We start from the raw sequence: 24,880 nt of genomic DNA on the forward strand, positions 1-24,880 counted from the left end.
ACCAAAAAATAGGCGGGCATTGTGCCGGGCGCCTGTAGTCTCAGCTACTTGGGAGGCTGAGGCAAGAGAATCGCTTAAGCACCACTTAAGTTTGAGGTTGCTGCGAGCTGTGATGCCACAGCACTTTACCCAGGGTGACAGCTTGAGACTCTGTCTCAAAATAAATAAATAAATAAATACAATAAAATTTATGTCTTTACATAAAGCCATGAAATAAAACATCCACGAGTAACCCCACCCTGTCCCCATTCCAATTCCGGAGCCCAGGGAGAGGTCTCCATAGAGATGGCTGCATTTCCTTTCCTTCCGTGTCCCTAAAGCAGGAAGACAGGAATGAACAAGAACAACAACTTCTAATCTCCTCCACAGCTTGTTGGATTTGCATTATTTAAATATATGAGAAGCACCCATAATTGAGGAATTATTCCTACATTTAAAAAATGCCAAACAATGAACCATTTCTTCTTCAGACCTAATCCAGCCCATTTCCGTTTTCCTTTTAGCACAATGTGTAGAATTACCCGAAGTGTCACTTCCTAGAACACTTGATTATTTATACAAGGTAGGCAAGACTTCTCTGGCAGTATTTATTTTGCTCATTTTAGACTTGATGATTACAGCCTTCTCAGATTTTCCTTTTTTAGACGCTTATCAAGTATTGAAGGTGTTAGTTCCAATTTTGTACTTTCCTTTTAAAAATAAAAGTTATCCTTTGGGGAGAGGGGTGAGGCGATAAGGCAGAATCTAATAGTAAAAATTTTCAAACTCTTTCCTTGTTAGAGTTACACCTTAGCGATCATTGTAAAAAAAAGTATTTTGAAAGTTATACATCAGTGCATTTTAATAGCTTCAGAAAGGGGATTTCCCAGAGGGCCTAGGAGGAGAACAAAAGTATTTGCATCTCCTTTACCCAGAGCCTAAGTGGATTTTTCCTGAGCTGCTTTTCCATGTGAAATCTTGGTGGGACGAGGATCACAACAATGTTCATGCTTTTGTTGTTGGCACAGTTGTGGTTTTAATGTGGAAAGAATAAAGAATGCATAATGTGCATTCTACACACTCCTTTACCCTGCAGTGTTTTGTGTGGTTTCTAGCCCAACATGGAAAACCCCACTTGACTGTCAGAAATGCCTTATTCTCCCTAACAATTAACACACACACACACACACACACACACAACTTCCCATTTACAGCAAAGCTGGAAAGTCAAGAGTCCATTCCCTTACCAACTTCTCTTCCTTCCCATCTCCATTCACTAGTCTTTAGAGGCAATGAGCATACTCCTGATGCAAACTTTGTATACAAGTGGAAAAGGACCAATGGTGTAATAAAAAGGGCTTGGTCACCCCAAGCACTGGCCTCTTCCTCTCTGGGCTAGTTTCTTTTAGGAAAAGAAATGCCAAAACCTCCCTTCAGTTGTCTTAGGCAGAGTAGCCCAGAGGTGGTAGGTGGGCATGTGGATTCAGCTTTTTCAGTGAGAGTCTGCAACCATTTTTCTTTTCTTTTTTTTTCGAGCCAGAATCTCACTTTGTTTCCCCTGGTAGAGTGCTATGGCATCACAGTTCACAGCAACCTCAAACTCTTGGGCTCAAGTGATTCTCTTGTCTCAGCCTCCCAAGTAGCTGTGATGATAGGCACCTGCCACAACTAGAGACTGGGTCTCACTCTAGCTCAGGCTGGTCTCAAACTCATGAGCTCAGGCGATCCACCTGCGTCAGCCTCCCAGCGTGCTGGGATTACAGGCATGAGCCACCGTGCCAGGCCCTGCAACCTCTTTTCACAGGCATGCCTAGTCACACCTGTTTCACCTCTACTAATGTGCAAATGAAATTAAGAATGCGGCTCAGCACCTGTAGCTCAGTAGCCTGCCAAACAATGACAACCACAACCACAACCACAACAACAAAATAGCCAGGCATTGTGTGGGCGCCTGTTGTCCCAGGCTGAGGCAAGAGAATTGCTTAAACCCAAGAATTTGAGGTTGCTGTGAGCTGTGATGCCACAGCACTCTACCGAGGGCAACACAGTGAGACTGTCTGAAAAATAAAAAAGAATGCCGGGCCTTGTGGCGGGCGCCTGTAGTCCCAGCTACTTGGGAAGCTGAGGCAAGAGAATCGCCTAAGCCCAGGAGCTGAAGGTTGCTGTGAGTGTGACGCCATAGCATTCTACTGAGGGCAACAAAGTGAGACTGTCTCTAAAAAAAAATATTTAAGAGTGCCTTGGGCGGCTCCTGTGGCTCAGCGGGTAGGGCGCCGGTCCCATATGCCGGAGGTGGCGGGTTCAAACCCAGCCCCGGCCAAAAAAAAAAAAAAAAAAAAAGAGTGCCTCTAGGTGCTGTTATGATGATTAAATGAGCTCATATCTGCTGAGTGCTTAGATGAGAGCAAGCATACAGAAGACTCTCTTAGGTCAAGCACTCTAGAAGCAGTGCCTGAGATGGGGGTTCTCCTATGAACGACTGATTAGGGGCCTACTTACACCAGAAAGGGAAGTTGGACAGAGCAGGGAAGGAGCTGGCAAAGCTATGGTTTTGGGAGAAGTCCAGCCTTAGCCTGGTCCCATGGGGGGGGTCTTGGAGGTCTAAGGGCATTAGCATTTGTCCCACCAAGGCAAGGGGGCTGGGCTGTTCTACTTCACAGTCAGTTCCTGGGGGTGGGATGGAGGTGGGGTGAGTGTGACCTCTCCTACATCTGTCAATGAAGGGTTATTCTTATTATCCTCCAATGGGAACCTGCCCCAGCCAAGGGGATCTGGGTTGGATGTTGCAGCATCTACTATGCAAATCAACAGTTTGATGACAGCAGCTCCATGTGCTAAGGGGTGAGAGCTCAGAACTAGAGAATGGGAAGACCTGAGTCTCACTTTCCTTTTTCAAGCCATCTTCCCTTTGGTTTCAGAAAGCCTTTCCTGAGTCTTCAAATTGAGATTGGCACGCAGGCTTCACTTTAGACAAACCACACTTGCATTATATGTTTGGTTGGAGCTTAGACTCTGTTCTCAGCAGCATCTCCACACTCAGCACAAAGTCTGCCCATGGTAGATTTACAAAGTGTACTTGCTGCCAGTCTGAATGGATGGAGAAGATCTCTCACTTCTGCTTCTTTTTTTTTCAGAGACAGAGTCTTATTTTGTTGCCCTCGGTAGAGTGCCTTGACATCACAGCTCACAGCAACCTCCAGCTCTTGGACTTAGGTGATTCTCTTGCCTCAGCCTCCCAAGTAGCTGGGACACAGGCACCTGCCACAACACCCCGCTATTTGTTGTTGTTGCAGTTTGGCAGGGCCGGGTTCGAACTCGCCACCCTCAGGTATATGGGGCCGGCACCCTACTCACCGAGCCACAGGTGCCACCCAAGATCTCTCACTTCTGTGAAGGCCCATCGGCATCGGCCCCCTGGAGCTCCTAACTGGATGCAGCTTTCCCCACCTCTTGTTCTATCAGATGTTCTTTTCATCTTGCTTTTCCTTCTACAAGTCCTTTGGTAAGTGGTGTCACCCAGTCTTTCCACCTCTCTTTGTAGGGGTAGGTTTCATTCCAACACATTCTAGCCCCATTCAGAGTAGTTTCTAGCAATAGATTTGTGCTCAGTTTGTGAGACTCTGAAGTGACAAGGTGCCCAGGAGGGCAGAAATGCAGCTTCAGAATGGCCATGTTGGGTGGTGCGGTGACTGCACAGTGGGCAGGAAGGGAGGGGAAAGAAGGCAGTAGCAGGTCCATGGGCAATAAATCCTGCCAATCAGAAGGGAAGGTGTCAATGTCAGGACACCTGGCACATGTGGTATCACAAAGTATTTGCTTTTTTGGTTTTTTATTTTTATGGAGACAGAACTCACTGTCACCCTTAGGAGACTGCCATGGCATCACAGCTCACAGCAACCTAGAACTCTTGGGCTTAACTCATTCTCTTGCCTCAGCCTCCCAAGTATCTAGGACTACAGGCGCCCACTACAACACCCAGCTATTTTTTTTTGTTGCAGTTGTCATTTTTTAGCAGGCCCAGGCTGAGCTTAAAACCACCAGCTTCGATGTATGTGGCCGGTGCCCTCCCCACTGAGCTACAGGCACCACCAGTATTTGCTTTTTTTGATGCTCCCACCTTTCCTTTGTACACTTAATAATCATCCATGTTTAAGTAAAAGGACTCAAGTGGTGGAATTTCTAGCATAGCACATTCAGGTAGGGTTAGATACTTGGAGATCAAGGAAGTTTCTGCATGGTAGGGGGAGATGGGGAGGAAAGATCTTCTATAGTTCCCTGGTGGTCTTTATATTTTCATGTCTTTTTTATTTTATTTATTTATTTAGACAGAGTCTCACTTTGTTGCCCTCAGTAGAATGCCATGGGGTCACAGCTCATAGCAACCTCAGACTCTTGGGCTCAAGCAATTCTCTTGCCTCAGCCTCCCTAGTAACTGGGACTACAGGTGCCTGCCACAATGCCTAGCTTTTATTTTTTTTAGCAGGCCTGGGCTGGGTTTGAAACCATCAGCCCGAGAGCATGTAACCAGTTGCCCTAACCACTGAGCTACGGGAGCCCAGCCTCAGATCCTTGTTAAAAAACGACGGCAACTTTTATCTTTACAAAATTAATATTACCATTTTGCAAAAAAATTTGGGCCAGCTCCCATGGTTCACACTTTGGGAGGCTGAGGCAGGAAGATTGCTTGAGGTCAAGAGTTTGAGACCAGCATCAAGAAAATAGGGAGAGCTACATCTCTATAAAAAGTAATAAAAAAAAAATTTTAGGGGTGGCGCCTGTGGCTCAGTCGGTAAGGCGCCGGCCCCATATACCGAGGGTGGCGGGTTCGAACCCGGCCCCGGCCAAACTGCAACCAAAAAATAGCCGGGTGTTGTGGCGGGCGCCTGTAGTCCCAGCTACTCGGGAGGCTGAGGCAGGAGAATCGCTTAAGCCCAGGAGTTGGAAGTTGGCTGTGAGCTGTGTGAGGCCACGGCACTCTACCGAGGGCCATAAAGTGAGACTGTCTCTACAAAAAAAAAAAAAAAAAATTTTAGTCCAGGCTTGGCGCCCATAGCTCAGTGTTTGGGGTGCCAGCCACATACACAGGGGCTGGTGGGTTGGAACCCAGCCTGAGCCTGTTGAACAACAATGACAACTACAACAACAACAACAAAAAATAGCTGGGCATTGTGGCGGGCACCTGTAGTCTCAGCTACTTGGGAGGGTGAGGCAAGAGAATCACTTAAGCCCAAGAGTTTGAGGTTGGGCTCAGCGCCTGTGGCTCAAGCAGCTAAGGCACTAGCCACATACACCTGAGCTGGCGAGTTCAAATCCATCCCCAGCTCGCCAAACAACAATGACGGCCGCAACCAAAAAATAGCCGTGCGTTGTGGCGGGCGCCTGTAGTCCCAGCTACTTGGGTGGTGGAGGCAGAATTGCTTAAGCCCAGGAGTTAGAGGATGCTGTGAGCTGTGATACCACATCACTCTACCCAGGGCGACAGCTTGAGGCTCTGTCTCAAAAAAAAAAACAGAGTTTGAGGTTGTTGTGAGCTATGATGCCACAGCACTCTACCGAGGGCAACATAGTGAGACTTTGTCTCAAAAAAACAAAAACAAAAAAATTAGTCCAGGGTGGGTGGCACACATCTGTAGTCTCAGACACTCAAGAGACTGAGGAGAGAGGATTGCTTGAGCCCGGAAGTTCCAGGTTGCAGTGAGCTGTGATCATGCCTGCCACTGTACTCCAGACCAACAGAGGGAGATCCTGTCTCTCTTTTTCTCTTTCACACACACACAAAGGTAATTAAATAAAATGAAGAAATACTATTGTGAGCATTTTAGGACATTTTCTTTTTCTTTTTTTGAGACAGATGTTGTCGTGGCATCACAGCTCACAGCAACCTCAAACTCTTGGGCTTAAGTGATCCTCTTGCCTCAGCCTCCCAAATAGCTGGGACTACAGGTGCCCTGCCAAAACGCCCAGCTATTTTTTTTTTTTTTTTTTGAGACAGAGCCTCAAGCTGTCACCCTGGGTAGAGTCCTGCAGCATTACAGCTCACAGCAACCTCCAACTCCTGGGCTCAAGTGATTCTCCTGCCTCCACCTCCCAAGTAACTGGGACTACAGGCGCCTGCCACAACTCCCGGCTGTTTTTTGGTTGCAGCGGTCATTGTTGTTTGGTGGGCCCGGGCTGGATTTGAACTCCCCAGCTCAGGTGTATGTGGCTGGCGCCTTAGCCGCTAGAGCCACAGGAGCCGAGCTCCCTAGGCTCGCCCAGATATTTTTAGGGATGAGGTTTCCCTCTGGTCTCCTACCTGTGAGCTCAGGCAATCCACCTGCCTCAGCCTCCTATAGTACTACCCCGTTTCCCAGACAATAAGACATCCTCTGAAAATAAGACCTACTTACAGGAAAGATAAGACGTCCCCTGAAAATAAGACCTATCGCATCTTTGGGAGCACACCTTAAAATAAGACATTGTCTTATTTTCGGGGAAACAGGGTAGGATTACAGGCGTGAGCTACAGCGCCCGGCCAGGACATTTGCCTTGAGTCTCTTCCCTTTTGTATCTCGATTTGAGTTACTTAGACTTTTTACTACATATATATGTATATATATATATATATTTTTTTTTTTATCACTGTAACAGTGTTAAACCTTCTTAATACTGCCCTGCATTTCCTGGCATAGTGTCTTAAGGATAAGAGATTTGGAGCAAGACACAGCACCAACTCTGGAGATTCAGTTTCCTTAGCTATGAGCCATGAGTGGAACAGAAGTTACTACGTATGTATAAAGTTTTAGGAGTTGACCCGGCTTCCTCGACAGCACTGGCCTACTTGGGGCTCTGCTCAAACAATCAGATCCCACAGACTGGACAAAAATCTCAGGGAAGGTCAAGGAGCCCCCACACAGTGTGAGGACCCCAGGTCAGCCCTTTTGGGGCTCTCCTGGTAGGGACGCAAAGTGCCCACCTTCCCAGCTGCCCGCTTCAGGTTTGAGCAGAGAGGACCGGCTGTACCGGCTTCTTCTCAAAGGCTTTATCTGCCTTCACGGGGCCAGCCTGGGTATTCGGGAGACCTAGGACGCGGAACCCGCCCCAGGTGCGCAAAGGTGAGGAGCCCAGACCTCCAAGGCCTGGGAGAGGGTGAAGCAAGGTGACTGCCCTCTCCCTCGGGAATTGTTTGGGCCCCAGGAGTCAGCCCCAGGCAAGCCGAGCCTGCAGCCCGGGTGGGGCGTAGTCCTCTTGGCCCTCCTTCCTCTCTGTGGTGGCCCGGGGGCGGACTGACGCGGCGGCGCCCATCCTGGCCCCGGTGTGGTTTCCCAAGGCCGGAGGAGGTGGTGCAGCCAGAGGGAAGAGGGAGGAGCAAGCGGAGGAGGAGGATGAAGGAGGGGAGCAGCTGGAGAGAGTTGGGTGAAAGGGCTGGGGAGTAACGGAAAGCCGGGGAGGGGACCCCGAGGGATACTAGAAGACGAGCAGCCGTTGTACAGGAGCAGCCGAGAGTGGGCGTGTGTGCGTGTGTGGTGGGGGAGAGTAAGAAGGGGCGGAGCTACGGGCGTGGGTGGAGAAGCAGAGGCGGGGGAGAAGGAGCCTCTGAGAAAGACTTAGGGAGGAGCAGCGGGAGGGGCGGAGCACCTGGTGGAGGCGGGGCTAATAGGCGCCCCGCCTCTCCCAACTCGGTTGCGTGAAAGAACGAAGATGGCCGGGTGCGCAGCGGGAACCCAGGAGTCGCCGGCAGTGCCGGCTGCAGCTGCGACTCCAGGTCTGTGACTTCGCGTGCGGCAGCGATCCGGGCGGAGCGGGAGGCGCAGGCAGCGGCGCGCAAGGCCGGACGGGCGCCTGTGCGAGGGCGCCGGGCGGAGGATGCGCCGGGCGCGGCGGGCGGCTCCCCGCAGCCGCCCCCGCGCCCCGGGCGCCGGGCCTTAGTGCTGGCGGAGGAGGCGGTGCGCGCGGGGCGGCCGGGCGGCGGCGGAGCCCGCGCCGTCATGCCCTGGCTGAGCGGCGGCCGGCGGCGACGGCGAGGGCAGCCGCCCGAGGCCCCACGGGAACCGCCGCCCGCGCAGCCCCAGCGGGAGCCACCGTCGCCGGCGTCCCCCGTCGCGGCCCCCACGCCCCCCGCGCAGCCGGCGAGGGCTCGGGAGAGCGCGGAGCTGCCGCTGCCGGCTGGCTGGGAGGAGGCGCGCGACTACGATGGCCGCGTCTTCTACATCGACCACAACACGCGTCAGACTTCTTGGATCGACCCTCGCGACCGGTAAGGGGGCCAGAGGGGGGCGTGGGAGCTACCAGTGGGGCCGCCGGCCGGCGCCTCAGCTGATGCTCTGGCGACACGCCCCGCACAGCGCAGGGCCGCCAAAAGCCCCTGGGCCCTGGCAAGGATCTAGGCTTTTTCACTACCCTGGCCAGGATGCGCCTGGAGCCCTCCTGTCCAGGCTACCATCGTGATGCCCCCATTCCTTGGACTCAGGGAGAAGATCGAGGACACCAGGGAGCCCCCTGGGTCTGCGTGAAGACCTTGCGTTCCCGGGGCAAGAGACCCACCCCCCTCCTCTGGCCCTGACCGAGGATCAAGGTGCCCCCTCTCTGGGCCTGGAGACCTCAAAGCGCGGAGGCCGGGCCTCCTCCCGGTCCCTAGCCGCAGGGCGGACGCTCTGACTCGATTCCCTCACGTCACCCGCTGTCCGGCGCCTGGGAGCTGGGCGCCTGGAATTTCCTCTCCCAGGGCTGACAGATGGCCCTCTTTTCCTTTCTCTGGGGCTGCCTCGCCCATCCCTGCCTCGGGCCTCGGTGGGCCACCGCACGGGCTCTAGCTCTAAAGGCGTTCTGGCCCGTGGTGGCGAGATGAGGCTGTCACCTAGAATCTGAAACGTGCGCCCCGGCTTCGGGGTGTGGGTTCCCTGTCTGGCGGGCTCAGCCTGGTTTTCATCCAAAGCCTGATGCCAGACAGGCACTTGAGGGAATTCCCAACCCTTTTGGAGTTAGAGGAGTCTGTTCCCAAACACTCTTGGTTCCTCTTTAGGGCCTTAAACATCAAGCGAGTTAAAGTTCTGTTTGAAATAGCCTTCTGTACTGCGGCCAGCATGGAATATGATTAATCCCATATGCTTTTGGAATAAACGAAAAACAAGAGTTGTACTTCACATCTCCTTTTTTTGCAAGATATACATGGGGTACAAAGCTGTCTTATTCATGTATAAAAATCCGATCAAGTTAAAACGGGTTCTTATAAAAAGCACTACCAGATTTCATTTAGTTAATTTCATATAATGAAACTTTTCCTTAACTTTTTGCTCCATTGTCTACTGGCTTCAGTGGTTCAACTGCTTTTAGAGAGATGTATTTTTTGTGGAATTGGGAATTCTGTGGAAACGAAGTGTTTCCACGGGTTATCTGATACCTTGTCCTCTCTAGAGCAATTTCTCTCCGCCCAGGGCCTGAGTGCCAAAAAGGAAATACCGGAGGCTTCCCAGTGATTTCAAGACTTGAAAAGGCCCAGTGTGGTGACATTGTGCCTGCTTCCTCCTACCTACGCAGGAAAGCAGCCTGCATGGCACTGGCATTTGCAAATAAACTTTTGAGGAGAGAAGCTGCTGAATTGATTGAAGATTTCTCTGGGTTCAGATAGGGAAAAACAAAACAAAAGGATCATGGTTCCCTAAGTTTCTGACCATTGCAAACCCTTGAACTCAGAAACTTATATAAATCCTAGCCTAATTTCATGGGTTAAAAAAAAAGATGCTTAGTTATTTTGAAAATCAGGTGAGATCATATTATAATTTTAACCAAAGGCTAGAGCCCCAGCTGTTTGATCAATCCTTGGAAGGTTCTGGAATTGGTAGAACTGCTTGGAATGTAGTGCTCTTTTATACTGTTATGTCTGTGTTAAAATCCCAAACAACTGGAAAATGAACCAATTAAAAATAGTGATTTACTTAGAAAAGGCTAAGCTCATTTTCTGATGGTGATATAAAACAGTTGTGTGTGGGGATTCATGCTGAAAGATATAAATAGAAGAATTATTGTTTGGTATAACCTGCCAAATAGGTGAGCAGACCCTACAGAAATCTTTGTAGCTTGTAAAATCTTTGTTTCTATGTATTTCATACAGATTTCCTATGTTCCTTTTTCTAGAAATCTGTTTGTTACTGAATAGCATTTTTCAATCTTTTCAGACATCATTTATGTTATGATTTTTAAAAAGTCCCGTTTCAAATGTTCAACTGAGCGAATAAAAGTGAATATTTTACTTTTTTTTGTAAAGTAAAAATGTGTGTGCTTTTATGAGACATTGTTTTTACAGTGAGTGAAAATTCAGCAGGGGACAGCTTGAACTTCAGCTCCCAGAATACCTTGCCCGAAATATGTATGGAATGTTCTGCAAGCCACAGACATTTAAGTGGAGTCTGCAAAAGGCTGTTATAGTCATTCTTTCTCTTTCAAAACAGAACGTTGCTGATTTCTATAGGTGACCTGTTATCCTTTAAAGTTGTAATTAACTTTTATTATATGCAAAGAACTGTATGTCAGACTGCAGTGTTTTCTCCATTTGTATCTGGCAGTTAAAACTCTTTTTGAGTCCGACCAGAAAATGGTGTTTAAGAAATGAGGACTTTCCCCAACAGCTTCCAAATCTAGAATTGACAGGAGAGAGGTAAATAAATAGGAGTTTTAAAAAAGAAAATGCACTTACGGAGGAAGAAGTAAGTGAATGTAGTAGGTCAGGTGAAAGTTGTTAACTTTAAAAATCATTTTCTATGTAATTTAGTAAAAACTGTATAGCATAAAATATGCCACTCTAAGCAAAAGTAACTGAGGGCTAAGGGTTCTAAACAAAATCTCTTCTAGAGTTTTATAGTAATTCCATTCACTGCTGTGTTTAACAGCATTTGATATTGCCAGCTCAGAGCATGTTGGTGAATTATTGTAACTCTATTTTTTAAAGTTACAGCAAAGATTTATAAACTTAAGGAAACATCTTTACAGATGTGGCTATGATTAAAGAATCTCAGTATTTTAAAAACAATTTTTAAAATTTGGTTATGAACCTACCTTACGTTTAAATTCATTGTTTCTATATATCAATATTGTCCATGTGATTTTCATAGTTCATTGGGAATCATACCCAAAAACTTTGTTAACAAGTACAAAGTTAACTCCGCATTTCTATGGCTGATAGTTTCCCTGTGTGAGTCTTGTGTGGTTTACTTTAGTGGCATACATGTATTCTGCATTTGGGAGTACAATGACCACCTTATAGAAAGGTATTTACCATTTGGGCAGAAAATATGGGAAGAACAATTTTGCAGTGCCTTCGACAAGTTGTGTATATTGTTTGAGTATTATCCTATAGATGGGCTGAGTGGTTGAAACTTAATGTTCTATTTCTTATAACTCAGTTGGAGTTGTATAATACTGGAAATGCCAGCTGCTGGCAGCTTAAGAATCGTGGAAAACAATCACATTTGAGATTAAAATAGAATGTAAGTAATTAAGATGATGGTGGAAGCCCAAGATTAAGTCATGGAGTAAGGTTTTTGGGGACCCATTTGTTCACTAGATAGGATTTGATTTGTGCCACATGGAGGAATTCTGTGGTACCTTAAAAGCCCTCAGAACAGGGGCTGCGCCTGTGGCTCAAAGGGGTAGGGCGCCAGCCCCATATGCCGGAGGTAGTGGGTTCAAACTCACCCTGGCTAAAAAACTGCAAAAAAAAAAAGTCCTCTGAACAAGCTTTTGCTTTTAGGAGAAAACAATCTATGGCTCCAGAATTTGCCAGGTTGGAGCCTCATTTTAACAGAACCACATGACATTTCTACCTTCTTGGAATCTTTATTCAGTATTAACTAATAGGAGGGTTACTATATTTATCCCACAGAATCTATTTCTACATTATGTAAATTGTACTGGTCAAGCTTTTTGAAAGGCAAATCATAATTTCTTCATTTTTCATTTTTTAAGGTTATGGGTAGACTTTGTGTGAACATGGGGGAGCTTCCTGTGTGCTTGGGACCATATGTGGAGACCAAGTTTGTCTGGGAGACGGGAGACAGACATAAAAAGGAGACAATAATGGTCACAGGCATCCCAGGATTAATTCAGTTCCTCAGGTGGTGATCACTTCCAAGTAGAGGAGAGAGGGCTCACTTGAGCCTGGGTTGCTCTTTCTCCTTGTCCACTTGACTTAGTGGCCTCCCTGCCCACAGCCAATGAGGGAGAGTGTCTGTTTCAGAGTTGAGCCCTGGTTCCCTGTCTGAGCTGGACCCTCCCTTGGCCGGGTAACTGTGTGCCCCTTGTACCATGTTACACTCATTGGTTAGGTTGTTAAAAATAATTTTTTATTGAGGTAAAATATTCACATATAATTTACCATCCTTACCATTTTTAAGTATGCAGATTATTGGTAATAAATACATTCATATTCTTTTTTTTCTTTCCTCCCCTTCCCCACTGGTCAATTTTTTTCTTTTTCTGAGACAGAGTCTCACTTTGTCACTCTTGGTAGAGTGTTGTGGCATCATAGCTCAGAGCAACCTCAAACTTCTGGGCTCAAGTGATTCTCTTGCCTCAGTCTCCCAAGTTGCTGAGATGACAGGCGCCCACCACAATGCCTGGCTATTTTGCTTAGGCTGGTCTTGAACTCCTGAGCTCAAGCAATTCACCCACCTTAGCCTCTCAGAATTCTAGGATTATAGGCGTGAGCCATCGTGCCTGCCTGCCGTCTGGTTATTTTAATCTTGCATTTATATTGTTTGATATTTAATGGCCCTTAAAAGATGTCCACGTTCTGGTCCCTGAAAGCTGTTACTAAATTACCCTCCACCAAGACTTTGCAGATGTGATTAAGGTAAGGATCCTGAGCTAGGGAGATGAACCTGGATTATCTGGGTGGGCCAATGTAAACACAAGGAGTCTTACGAGAGGGAGGCAGGAGTGTGAGGTCAGAGTCAGAGACAGAGATGTGACAGCAGCAGCAGAGATTGGACTCAGGTGGCCATGAGCCAAAGAATGCGGACGGTTTCTAAAAGCTGAAAAAGGTGAGGAAATGGATTCTTCCCTAGAGCCTATGTGCATAGAAGGCAGCCCTGCTGACACCTTGATTTTAGCTGAGTGAAACTGGCTTTGGACTTCTGACCTTCAGAACTGTAAGGTTATAAATTTGTGTTGTTTTAAGCCACTTGGTTTGTGGCAATTTGTTACAGCATCAATGAGAAATTAACACACCCCTGTGTGTTGTTTTCCCAGTGAGAATGGAAGCATCTGGACAGCTTGGTGTTTTTGATAATAACCTCAACAGCTGACATTTCTTACATGCTTAGGCAGGTCCTGTGCCATGCATTTTATATCCATTTTTTTCTCTTTGGTTCCTCACAATACCCTTAGTGGGTCCTCATTTCTTGTAGACAGAGCATGGAGTCTCATCATGCTGGGACTCACATCAGATGATAGGTACCAACTCCTATCTGGTTAGCTAGCCAAATATGGGGGTGGGGACAGCCTGGATTTCTGGAAACCATTGGAGTTCTTCTTTTATCCTTTTTTTGAGACAGAGTTTCACTTTGTTGCCCTTGGTAGAGTGCCCTAGGTCGATAGAGTTTCACTTTGTTGCCCTTGGTAGAGTGCCCTAGCGTCTTAGCTCACAGCAACCTCAAACTCCTGGGCTCAAGTGATTCTCTTGCCTCAGCCTCCCGAGTACCTGAGATTACAGGTGCCCATCAAAATGCCTGGCTATTTTTAGAGACGGGGTGTCGCTTTTGCTCAGGGTGGTCTTGAACCTGTGAGCACAGGCAATCCAACCAGCCTTGGCCTCCCCGAGTGCTAGGATTACACTGGCTGAGCCACTGTGCCTGGCCAGAGGTTTTCTTGTGTGGTGACAGTTGTGAGCTAGAGAGGTTGGGCACTAGGGCTTGAAAAGGCAGGGATTATGTCAGAGAAATTGTGATGGAAACAAGAAATGCAGAGGATTTAGCTAATGCTTGAACTAAGGCAGGTGAAACCATAGGAATCTTGCTAACACCTGAGGAGAATCTCACTGAGGCCAACCTAACTTCTGTTTACTCCTCTCAGAAGCCGTCATTGTTGATTGCTGTTGTTTTGTGTGTACAATAACTTGGTTTCGTGGAGAAATACATTGAGCTATTCAAGTTACTGTATTGCTGATGGACAGTGTCCTAAAAGGTATCCAAAGCAAGAAAGTGTTACCTTGACACTGTTGTTATTTGGGGGAGGCGAGGGGTGATTCTTTGTTTCAGGGGACTGTCATGTCTAGCATAGGATGTTTGGCAGCATCAACTGGCCTCTACCCACTAGGTCTAGATGCTAGAAGCAAAACTTCCTCCACCCCTCCAGGTTCTGATAGTCAATAATGTTCCCAGACATTACCAAATGTTCCCAGAGGAGCAGTATTCACTTTTTTTTTTTTTTTTTTTTGAGACAGGGTCTCACTCTGTCACCCCAGGGGTAGAGTGCCCTGGCTGTTATAGCTCATAGCAACCTCAAATTCTTCAGTTGAAGTGATCCTCTTGCCTCAGCCTGCTGACAATATTTGCTTGTTGAGAACTGCTGAGCTCTATTTACCTGGTTACAGAGATTCATCTTTAGCAGCTGAATTTGTTTCCAGCAGATTGTTAGTTCCTGAGATGCTACACCAGTGGTTCTCAACCTTCCTAATACCTCGACCCTTTAATACAGTTCCTCATGTTGTGGTGACCCCCAACCATAAAATTATTTTCGTTGCTACTTCATAACTGTAATATTGCTACTGTTATGAATCGTACTGTAAATATCTGATATGCAGGATGTATTTTCATTGTTACAAAGGGGTCGTGACCCACTGGTTGAGAATTGCTTTGCTACAGAAAGGCCTGGTTTCTGTGATTCCATGACAGATGTGAAATATGTTTATATGAAAAACTCTGAATCAGTATACAAAACTGGGAATGAGTTAATATGAGTTTATTCTTCAATTCTCTTTTTTATTTTTTTTTTGAGACAGAGTCTCACTATGTCACCCTTGATAGAGTGCTGTGGCATCACAGCTCAAAACAACCTCCAACTCCTGGGCTAAGGCGATTCTCTTGTCTCAGCCTCCCGAGTAGCTGGGACTACAGGCGCCTGCCACACCTGGCTATTTTTTTTGTTGTAGTTGTCATTGTTATTTTTAGCAGGCCTGGGCCGGGTTCGAACTGGCCAGTCTTGGTGTATGTGGCTGGCGCCCTAACCACTGAGCTGCAGGCACCGAGCCTCATTCTTCAGTTCTTAGAATACTCTCAATTGGTAGGTGTTTACTGACTGTCGAGGGTATACATGTATGCAGTGGAACAGGAGAAAATGAATTTGTTCATACTTCAGTGTTCTGTAGTGACCTAGAGAGCTGGACTGGCCTTTTCAATGTGTGCTCATGCATATCTGTCTGGCAGGGGAGGGGTCAGGCTGCCCAAGATGCCCTGAGCCATTAGATGCTTCCTCCTGTGGTTGAAGAAGGGGTAAAAAGAATGCTTCTGCCTTAGCTTAGAAGATGTAGCTATATAGAACATTTTGAAAGGCTGCTTATAGAGCTGTGGAATCGCCAGCTCTTTCCATATGGAGGATTCTTTTTCTTTCTTTCTTTTTTGAGACAGAGCCTCAAGCTGTCACCCTGGGTAGAGTGCTATGGCATCACAGCTCACAGCAACCTCCAACTCTGGGGCTCAAGCGATTCTCCTGCCTCTGCCTCCCAGGTAGCTGGGACTACAGGCACCCGCCACAATGCCCAGCTATTTTTTGGTTGCAGCCATCATTGTTGTTTGGTGGGCCCGGGCTGGATTCAAACCCACCAGCTCAGGTGTATGTGGCTGGTGCCTTAGCTGCTTGAGCCACAGGCGCCGAGCCCTTTTTATTTCTTTAAAGCAGAAGGGGCTGAAGGAGAGTGGGAAGGAAGGAGGAATGTTGTGAGAGAATGGGGAGCTGACTCTGCCAACTCCCAGGCCACTAGCCCTGGAGTGTTAGTGGGTGGATCTTGCCTGGGCAGAGAGCACCTACTACCGTGGGTGAGCCTTTCTAGGCTGCCTGGAGCTTGGCCAGGAAACCATGTAGCCATTGCAGGAGCCACACTCTTTCTGCCACTTAGAGCTCTGTCCTGGGGTCAGGTGCCTGTCCACAGCATGGGAGAGACCTTGGAGTGTGGGGTCCCTTATATTTGCCCTAAAATTATCTCTGTTTGGGGCGGCACCTGTGGCTCAAAGGAGTAGGGTGCCGGCCCCATATGCTGGAGGTGGCAGGTTCAAACCCAGCCCCTGCCTGAAACTGCAAAAAAAAACAAAAAACAAGAAACTATTAGATTGTTTTTTGTATGTTCAACCTAAGATTGTATTTGTAAGTTTGTCCTATATCTATTTTGTGGGTATGCTTTTGTCCTGTTGACAGCCTTCTTAGACTTGCTCCAAGGCTTCATGGTAGAGCACAGGGGTGCTACAGGATTTGGTAATCATAGAACCTGGGAACGCTGACACAAAGTAAGGATTCTGTGCAGAAAGAGGCACCAGCACAGAGAAGCTTGCATATGCTTTCAGGAGGGTTATAGATCTCTGGAAGCCCAGGTGTGGTTCCCAAAATAGTGGAGGCTTGCTTTGAAATGAGCAGACACCGCCAGAGATGCCTGCCACACACTCTTTTGTAAGTATTGTTGAATGAATGCATGCTCATGTATTTACCATCCCTGGCCTAGGTTCATCATAAAGGATTCACTCAACAATGATTCTGGGAGAACCTTCCATGCTTTCTCCAATTCTTTCCTGGCCTCACATTCAACCCAGCCTTAAACTGTGGTGTGTAGCCACTACATACAATTCCTAAGTACTAGATTTGTTTCATATGAAAAGAGTAGCTATGGCTGAACCTCAAAATGATGCTAAGTGAAAGAAGCAAATGCAAAGACAATGTAATTGTACAATTTGATTTCTACAAGGTATCCAGAAAAGGCAAATTTATAGAGATGGAATGGGGATTAGTGGTGGTCTAGACCTAAGAGTGGGAAGGGGTCGTGACTGTAGATGGGCCCACGGGATGTGGAAATGTATTAAACCTGTTTTGTGTGTTGCACAACTCAGTACATTTACTACAGATCGTTAAATTTTACATTTAAAATGGGATGGGTCTTTGGTATGCAAATTATACCTCAATAAGGCTGTTTACAAATAAATTTTAAAGCGGACTTGCTTTTAAATTCAGATAGTTACCTTGATTTGCTAGGTGGAGAGACTAGACTATGTAGATTAGACTTGGCAGCCACTAACGATGCTAAAAGCTTTTTTGGGCTTCTTGAAATGTCCGCACAATTGCCAGGGAAACTTGCCAAGAAGCCACATGTTAACATTGCCCAGGAGTTTTGCCAACTGTAAGGGGAGAATAAATACCACCATGTAACAACCTGGTAGTTATTACTAGATTAAAAATATAGTTAGTTTTCACTAACCCAACTAATTTTTTTGTGCAGAGGCATTTATCTTATAGAATGACTCACACTACTACCACTGTTTTAGTAAAGTTGAAGTGATACCTGGTTATTTAGCAGTATTTGCAGTCAAATGAATTTTGTAGGTAAAGGACCAGTTGATACATGGGCCTTTAAATATCAACATTCTTTTCTTTCATACATTTTTGAAAGAACCTCTTAAAATTCTATTATATACTTTTTGTTTCTTCTTAGCTATATTAAGATAATGTGACATTTTCTTGATGGGGTTTGTACAGGTGAACATCGAAGCTGATGTGTCCTAGAATGTACAACAGGTCCTTGAATAATTTTTTAAAAATTTCAGATTAATATAAGGGTACATATGATTAGGTTACACTGTTTGCGTTTGTTAGGTAAAGTCCAAGTTGTAGTTGAGCCCTTCACCCAGGACGTGTGCTATATACTCCTACATGTACCAATTAGGTGAAAGCCTATCAATCCTCCTCCCTTCTCCCCTCTTCCCCTTCTTGAATTTAATTGTGTTTTTCTCTCACATGGATGTGTAGTTGTTCATCTACTGGTTTCATATTAGTATTGAGTACATTGGATGCTTGCTTTTCCATTCTTGTGATACTTTACAAATAATGTCATTTTGCTATAACATTGGTGAGGGAAAAAAAAAATCAATTCCTGATTGGGGCCACTGCCTGTGTTGAGTATGCCCATTCTCCCCATGACTGTGTAGGTTTTCTCCAGGTATTCCGGTTTCTTCCTACACCCCAAAGATGTGCACATTATGTGCATTGGTATGTTTACGTGGCCCTAGTGTGAGTGAGTGACTGTGGGTGTGTGAGTACTCCCTGTGATGGCATTATGTCTTGGCCAGGGCAGATTCTTGCCTTGTGCCTTGAGCTGCCAGAGTAGATAGGCTCCAGCTACCTACTGAAATAAGTGGGTTGGAAAAAATGAATGGTCAAATAATAATTAATAAAGTCTACAATAATCATACAAGTGTAGGACAATGTGGCAGGAAAGGGCTCTGTGAACTCAACCACTTTTACAATTGTATTTTTTTGAGACAGAGTCCAACTCTTAACCAGGCTGAGTGGAGTGGCCTCATTAACTGCTCACTGCAACCTCAAACTCCTGGCCTCACGATCCTCCTGCCTCAGCCTTTTTATTTTTTTTATTTTTTTTTATTTTGCAGTTTTTGGCCGGGGCTGGGTTTGAAGCCGCCACCTCCGGCATATGGGGCTGGCACCCTACTCCTTTGAGCCACAGGCGCCACCCTTGCCTCAGCCTTTTTAGTAGCAGGGACTACAGGTACAAACCACCATGTTGGCTAATTTTTCTGGTTTTTGTAGAGACGGGGTCTTGCTCTTCCTCAGGCTGGTCTTGAACTCCTGGCTTGAAGCGATTCTCCTGCCTTGGCCTTCCAGTGCTAGGATTTCAGGTGTGAGCCCCTGCACCTGGCCTGTGATTGTTTTTGAACTGTGTAGTGGTAGGAGGTATTCATGACAATTTTGCTTTGCAAACATTTATTCCTTGATAAATGTTAATCCACCACCAATGTGATCTCGTCACTCACTGATTCACCAAAAATTGGGTAAATCATTACCTTGTTTTTATTAATCTTTTTCTTAAATGTATGAATAGCTCACATTTATTTCAATGTTTAATGTTAGAAATGTTTTGGTCTTTATTTAGAAGTTTGGTGATGTTTTTTGACCAGAAATTCTATATATGCTATAAGAACTTAAGTCCTATTTATATCAAGTAGCTATGGTAAAATTGGCTTTTTTAATACATTGTTTCTCTTAAAGTTGTAGTTTCTAGGAACCTATGACCTTAAGGGAGAACTTACTGTATCACTAGCTGCAAGGACTACCCGAGTGTGGGCAGTTCTGATTTCAGAGATGGACAGCTTTGAGTCTGACTCCCAGCACTGCCTTTTGCTGTGTCTCCTAAGGCAGGTTATTTGGGCTCTGTCATCCTCAATGTCCTCTTCCATAGAATGGGGTCAAAGTGTTTGTCTTGGAGGTTGTTTTGAAGATTCAGTAAGGTTAGGTAAAGCACTTAAGGTACTGTCTAGTTCAGAACAGGCAGTCACATGTTACTTGTTATATTTTATAGTCATTCACCCCTGCGGTTCTTCAGTGTCTTTACCCTTCTGCTTTTAAAAATTTCCTCCCTCTATTATGTTACTTCTGCTGAGTCGCTTCCTTAGTTTTCTCATAGTTAGGTACCATTGGAGGCTCATTAGTCTAGAGACAAGTGCTCAGAATTATAACTATTTTCCCTCTCTACTTGCAGCAGTTCTTTGCATTCTCTTGATTTTGTGGCTGAGGAAGAAAAGTTGCTGGAAATAAAATGTACTAAAGAGATGTAACACAGCAGAGCCATCCAGATTTTTCTTTTAAGGGCCAGATAGTAAATATCTCAGGCTTTGCAGGCCATAGGAGTCTGTTGCAACTGTTCAACTCTGCTGCTGTAGGACAGAAGTAGCCATAACAATATGTAAATGAATGAGCCTGCCTGTGTTTCAATAAAACTTTATTTATAAAGACAGGAAGCAGGCTGGATTTGGCCTGAGGGCAGTTTGCCACCCCACCATTGATGTCATGCTTGTTTGTTTACCATGTTGATATAGTCATGCACTGCAACAATGGACTGGATATACTATGATGGTCCCATAAGATTAGACCATATTTTTATTGTACTTTTTCTGTGTTTAGATCCACAAATACGGTGCAGCGCCTGTGGCTCAACAGAGTAGGGTGCTGGCCCCATATGCTGGAGGTGGCGGGTTCAAACCCAGCCCCGGCCAAAAAAAAAAAGATCCACAAATACTTACCATTGTGTTACAGTTGCCCATAGTATTCAGTATAGTGACCTGCTGTACAGGTTTGTAGCCTAAGAGTGAGTGATAGGCTCTAGCATACAGACTAGGTGTGTGGTAGGCTCTACCATGTAGGGTTGTGTAAGTACACTTACTCTATGGTGTTCATACAATGATGGAATCATTTAAGGATGTATTTCTCAGAATGTATCACAGCCATTAAGCAAAACTTGACTGTACAACTAGTGCTTTTGTGTCATAAACTTTCATTGTTGCATTAGCTTGGCTGCAAATCTGCAAATACACTGAATATATATAGAATTATTGATTTCTAGGTGTGGATGTCATCATGTTCCAGAACTTGGAATTTATAGCACTCATTGATGTTAGCACAATGAGCACTCATTGAGGCTTTAAAAACAATCGTATTATATGATTAAACCTTATTCCATAACTAATAGTCATTTAGTACTAGGCAGATTTTTTTTTTTTTTTTTGAGACAGGCTTACTTAGTCACCCATGGCGTCATAGCTCACAGCAACCTCAAACTCTTGGGTTCAAGTGATCTCTTGCCTCATCCTCCCAGGTAGCTGTGACTACAGGCCCCTGCCACAATGCCTGGCTAATTTTACAGATGGGGTCTTGCTCTTGCTCAGGTTGGTCTCGAGCTCTTGAGCTCTAGCAATCCACCTGCCTCTGCCTCCCAGAGTGTTAGGATTACAGGTGTGAGCCATTGTGCCAGGCCTATAGAAGTTGATTTAAGATCAAGATTTTCAGTCACATCTTCTCTGCATTCTTGTACAATGTCAATGTGGCAGTTTTCACATGTGTATCAACAGCTTTTGGATGTACATTTAAAAATGTAGGTGAACTTACTTTTGGCAAAATGAAGTTTGCCCAGGTCATTGTGCCATTTGGGTCTTGGATCCTTGCAGAGCACAGAGAAAGTCCTTGCCCTTGTGGGACTCACATGCCAGTGGTGGGAGGTGGGAAAGTGGGTGAAACAGGGTTAGAGAGCAGTGGAGAGCAGTTAACTGTAAATATTAGCTTAGGTATTTTCCTAGCAGCATGTGCCTGAAGCTACAAAAGATCTTCCCGTCCTTAGGTTCACTAATACCACTGAAATAGTAGTGTTTCTCTGCCAGAGGTGAGCTGGCCCCCCAGGGGACATTTGGAAATGTCTGGAGACATTTCTGGCAGCTCTAACTTGAGGGAAGGGGTGAAATGTATGGTCCTAACATCTAGTCAAGCACAAGAATGGTGTCCTCCACAGAGAATGTGCTGGCTTGGTTTCAGCTGTTCTGAGGCGGAGAAATTGCTCTAGACCTCCAACAGTGAGCCATTCTTAGCCCTTGCCTGTGTGGGGCTTCCATTGCAATGGTGACAAATAACAATAATTGAGTATGTCACTACCTTATGGGAAGAAAGCTGGCAGGGTGAGGTTGATAGGAGTGTGTGCCTAGGTGTGGGTGGCCATTTTGTGGAGGGCATCAGGAGAGGCCCCATCATTCAGGTAGCCCTTGAGGCAGGGCTTGCAGGGAGTGAGAAGGGAGCCTGAGGTGTCTGGGAACAGAGGATTTCAGGGAGAAGGAACTGCAGGTACTGAGGTGAGAGCCATGGGCCTCGCAGGAGGAGGTTAATTGGGACAGGGCAGCTCTTAAAGTGCCTTGTAGACCATTGGAAGGACTCTGGTTGTGACTGAGCAAGCAGGGAAGCCATTCTGTTGGGAGGACTTCACATTTTATTGTGGTCTCTAAGACTGCTGTGGGGAATTAGGAAGGCAGGAGCTGAAGCAAGAAGACTGTCGTGGAGAGGGTGGCGGTCCTTGGGGCCAGCTGATGGTGGCGCAGGCCAAGGAGGAGGCAGTGAGGATACTCCCAGACTTAGGTGTGGCTTCCTCAGGATCTGGGCCCTGCCATTTGGTCCCCTTTTTGGTTCACCTCTATTCTTAGGGCGCTCCCTCAGAATCCTTGGTAGCTTGAGGAGTAAAAGTTTGTGTCAAAGAGGATATCATGGCTGTCGTGCTTGGGTCAGCATAGAGGAGCTGGATGTTTTTCCTGTACTATTTTTCAGCTTTGCTGCTGGGGCTGTAAGGAATTCCATGGAACAGGAGCTGCTGCGCAGTGCACGCACTCCATTCTCGTTATTTCAGCAGTTGGGCTGTATACTTAAAGACAATGTCTTAAGAGAAGATTTATACGTAATATGTGCTTTTAGCAGGCCCGTATAAGAAAATATCACTTTCTAAACACAAGAATTTATTATTATTTAAAAAAATAGTGATCCGGGGCGGCGCCTGTGGCTCAGTTGGTAGGGCATCGGCCCCATATACCGAGGGTGGCAGATTCAAACCCGGCCCTGGCCAAACAGCAACAAAAAAATAGCCGGGCGTTATGGCGGGCGCCTGTAGTCCCAGCTGCTCTGGAGGCTGAGGCAAGGGAATTGCTTAAGCTCAGGAGTTGGAGGTTGCTGTGAGCTGTGATGCCACGGTACTCTACTGAGGGCCATAAGGTGAGACTCTGTGTCAAAAAAAAAAAAAAATAGTGATCCATTGCTTTCTAATGGTGAGGGCAGTTTGAAATCTAAAATGATAGGGCTGAAGTTCATGGTGGCTAACTCTATAGAGCTTTTAATTTCCCCCCCACCCCAGAAGAAAATTGTGAATTTTCTTCAGAAGTATGATGGCAGTGTTTGTTTGGTGTAGATACACTGATTCAAAAGGCATCCCAGATAAATCATTCTCTGATTGACCTGGCCCAGGTCATCTTGTTAATCTCAATATCAAAAGCCAAGGCATCAGAAACTAATCCTCCCCATATCATAAACCTCCAAAATGTCACCATGTACATGGCATATTGACAAAAATGTCAAGAATTACCAAGAATAGCTTCTTACGTTCACATGTAGTTACAAGAGAAGGATAGAGCAGCTTTTGCATTTTAAGTGCCACTGTAGTGGCCAGAACCAACAATTCCTGTTTGAACAACTCCCAGCACTTAGCTTTACCTGTGGCTTTAGACTTACTTACTTTCAGTTTTTAAATAAGAACGCATGTACTTATTATTGCTTTAAAAATTATTAATAGAATTCTTTTTGTTGTGCCACTTGTCACCTAGCTCCTTTAAAAATGTAGATGACACTAAAGTTTCACTTAAACTTATGACTGATAAAATACTTGTTTTTCCTGAGTCATTGTCAGTGTCTCAGCTCAAAACCTAGTGCCAGCCCAGTTAAATATTTGATGGGATCCAAAGTCTGTATTTCCTTCAGATGGGCTAATTTTTCTCTTGTTATGTAAAGTGGAGAAACATCCTTTCCAATCCTTTCTTTCCATCTGTTTAGGAGTGCCACTCTTTTCATTTGTTAGAGTGGTCACCTATTTTCTGCATTAGTGAAAAGAACACCCTAGTATTTCACTTCAGGCACAGATGCTCCTTTTATTTTTGAAGTTACAAAACCATATGAATTGGGCCGGTGGGTGGCTCATGCTTATAACCCTCGCACTCTGGGAGGGTGAGGTGGGTGGATTGTTCCTGAACTCATGAGTTCTAGACCAGGCTGAGCCAGAGCGAGACCCCGTCTCTAAAAATAGCCAGGCATTGTGGCAGGCGCCCATAGTCCTAGCTACAGGAGGCTGAGGCAAGAGAATCACTTGAGCCCAGGAGTTTGAGGTTGCTGTGAGCTGTGATGTCACAGCACTCTACCCAGGGCAACAAAGTAAGGCTCTGTCTTAAAACAAACAAATAAACAAAAAATCATCTGGATTAATCCAAACCAGTTGCTGGAGAGTCAGAGGTAAACTGTTTTTTTTCACCTCCACAACCTGCGAAATTAGTTTGTGGAACAATGCTGTCCAAACTGGGGGCTAGTTCACAGACAAATGGAATTCCTCAGGAGCTCTTCAGTGTCAATGGTGAGATATTCCTTGATCACGTAACAAAAAAACAAACAAACAAAAAACGAAAACCAAGCATGCCTCTGTGTCTTTCCTCTCTTTTCCGCTGTCTTTTTGTCTTACTGGTATTGGGTTGTTTTACCTCTCCAACCCGAGTTAAAGAAGATGCCTTGGTATATTCCAAACTAGTGAAATACATGAAAATCAGGAAATTTTCCATGAAACAAACCAGTGACAGGAGTTACCGGAATTGGTTTTGTGAAGTGGTTGGCTGGTAATGTTTGCAAAGCTGCGAGATACAAGAAGTGGGGTTGAGTTTTTTCCTACCAAAAATACATTAAATTTATAGTTCTTGTATTAATTAATGGGTTTTGAAGAAACAGATGCTCTTAAGTTCTTTTTTCCTCCCATGACTTGGTGTGAAAGATGAAATAGAAGTGTTGACTGTTAAGCATCATTTGTTACAGTAGGTCTTATGATTACTAAAAAGATGGGATCAAAGTAAGAATTCTCAAGTGGCGCCTGTGGCTCAGTGAGTAGGGTGCCGGCCCTATACTGAGGGTGTTGGGTTCGAACCTGGCCCCGTATGCAACAACAAAAAAATAGCTGGGCGTTGTGGTCCCAGCTACTCAGGAGGCTGAGGCAAGAGAATTGGCTAAGCCCAAGAGCTGGAGGTTGCTGTGAGCTGTGACGTCACAGTCTAACGAGGGTGACAAAGTCAGACTCTGTCTCTAAAAAAAAAAAAAAAAAAAA

General features: G+C 45.8%; 1 protein-coding gene across 3 annotated transcripts in view; it reads left to right on the forward strand.

Annotated features, from left to right (window-relative positions):
* The first annotated feature begins 7,378 nt into the window (after nucleotides 1–7,378).
* The window catches only part of WWC3 (WWC family member 3), a 132,382-nt gene continuing 114,880 nt past the window's right edge, over nucleotides 7,379–24,880 (forward strand). Inside the window, exons 1-2 of one of the 3 annotated variants that reach the window (XM_053580064.1) lie at nucleotides 7,379–7,494; nucleotides 7,653–8,215. In XM_053580064.1, the coding sequence (XP_053436039.1) occupies nucleotides 7,947–8,215 (269 nt within the window). In that variant the 5' untranslated portion in view covers nucleotides 7,379–7,494; nucleotides 7,653–7,946. The remainder of the gene's footprint in view (nucleotides 7,495–7,652; nucleotides 8,216–24,880) is intronic. The other 2 variants (XM_053580062.1, XM_053580063.1) reach the window with 2 other exon arrangements.

Source organism: Nycticebus coucang, chromosome X (assembly GCF_027406575.1).
Source record: "Nycticebus coucang isolate mNycCou1 chromosome X, mNycCou1.pri, whole genome shotgun sequence".
In the NCBI taxonomy this organism is placed as follows: domain Eukaryota; kingdom Metazoa; phylum Chordata; class Mammalia; order Primates; family Lorisidae; genus Nycticebus; species Nycticebus coucang.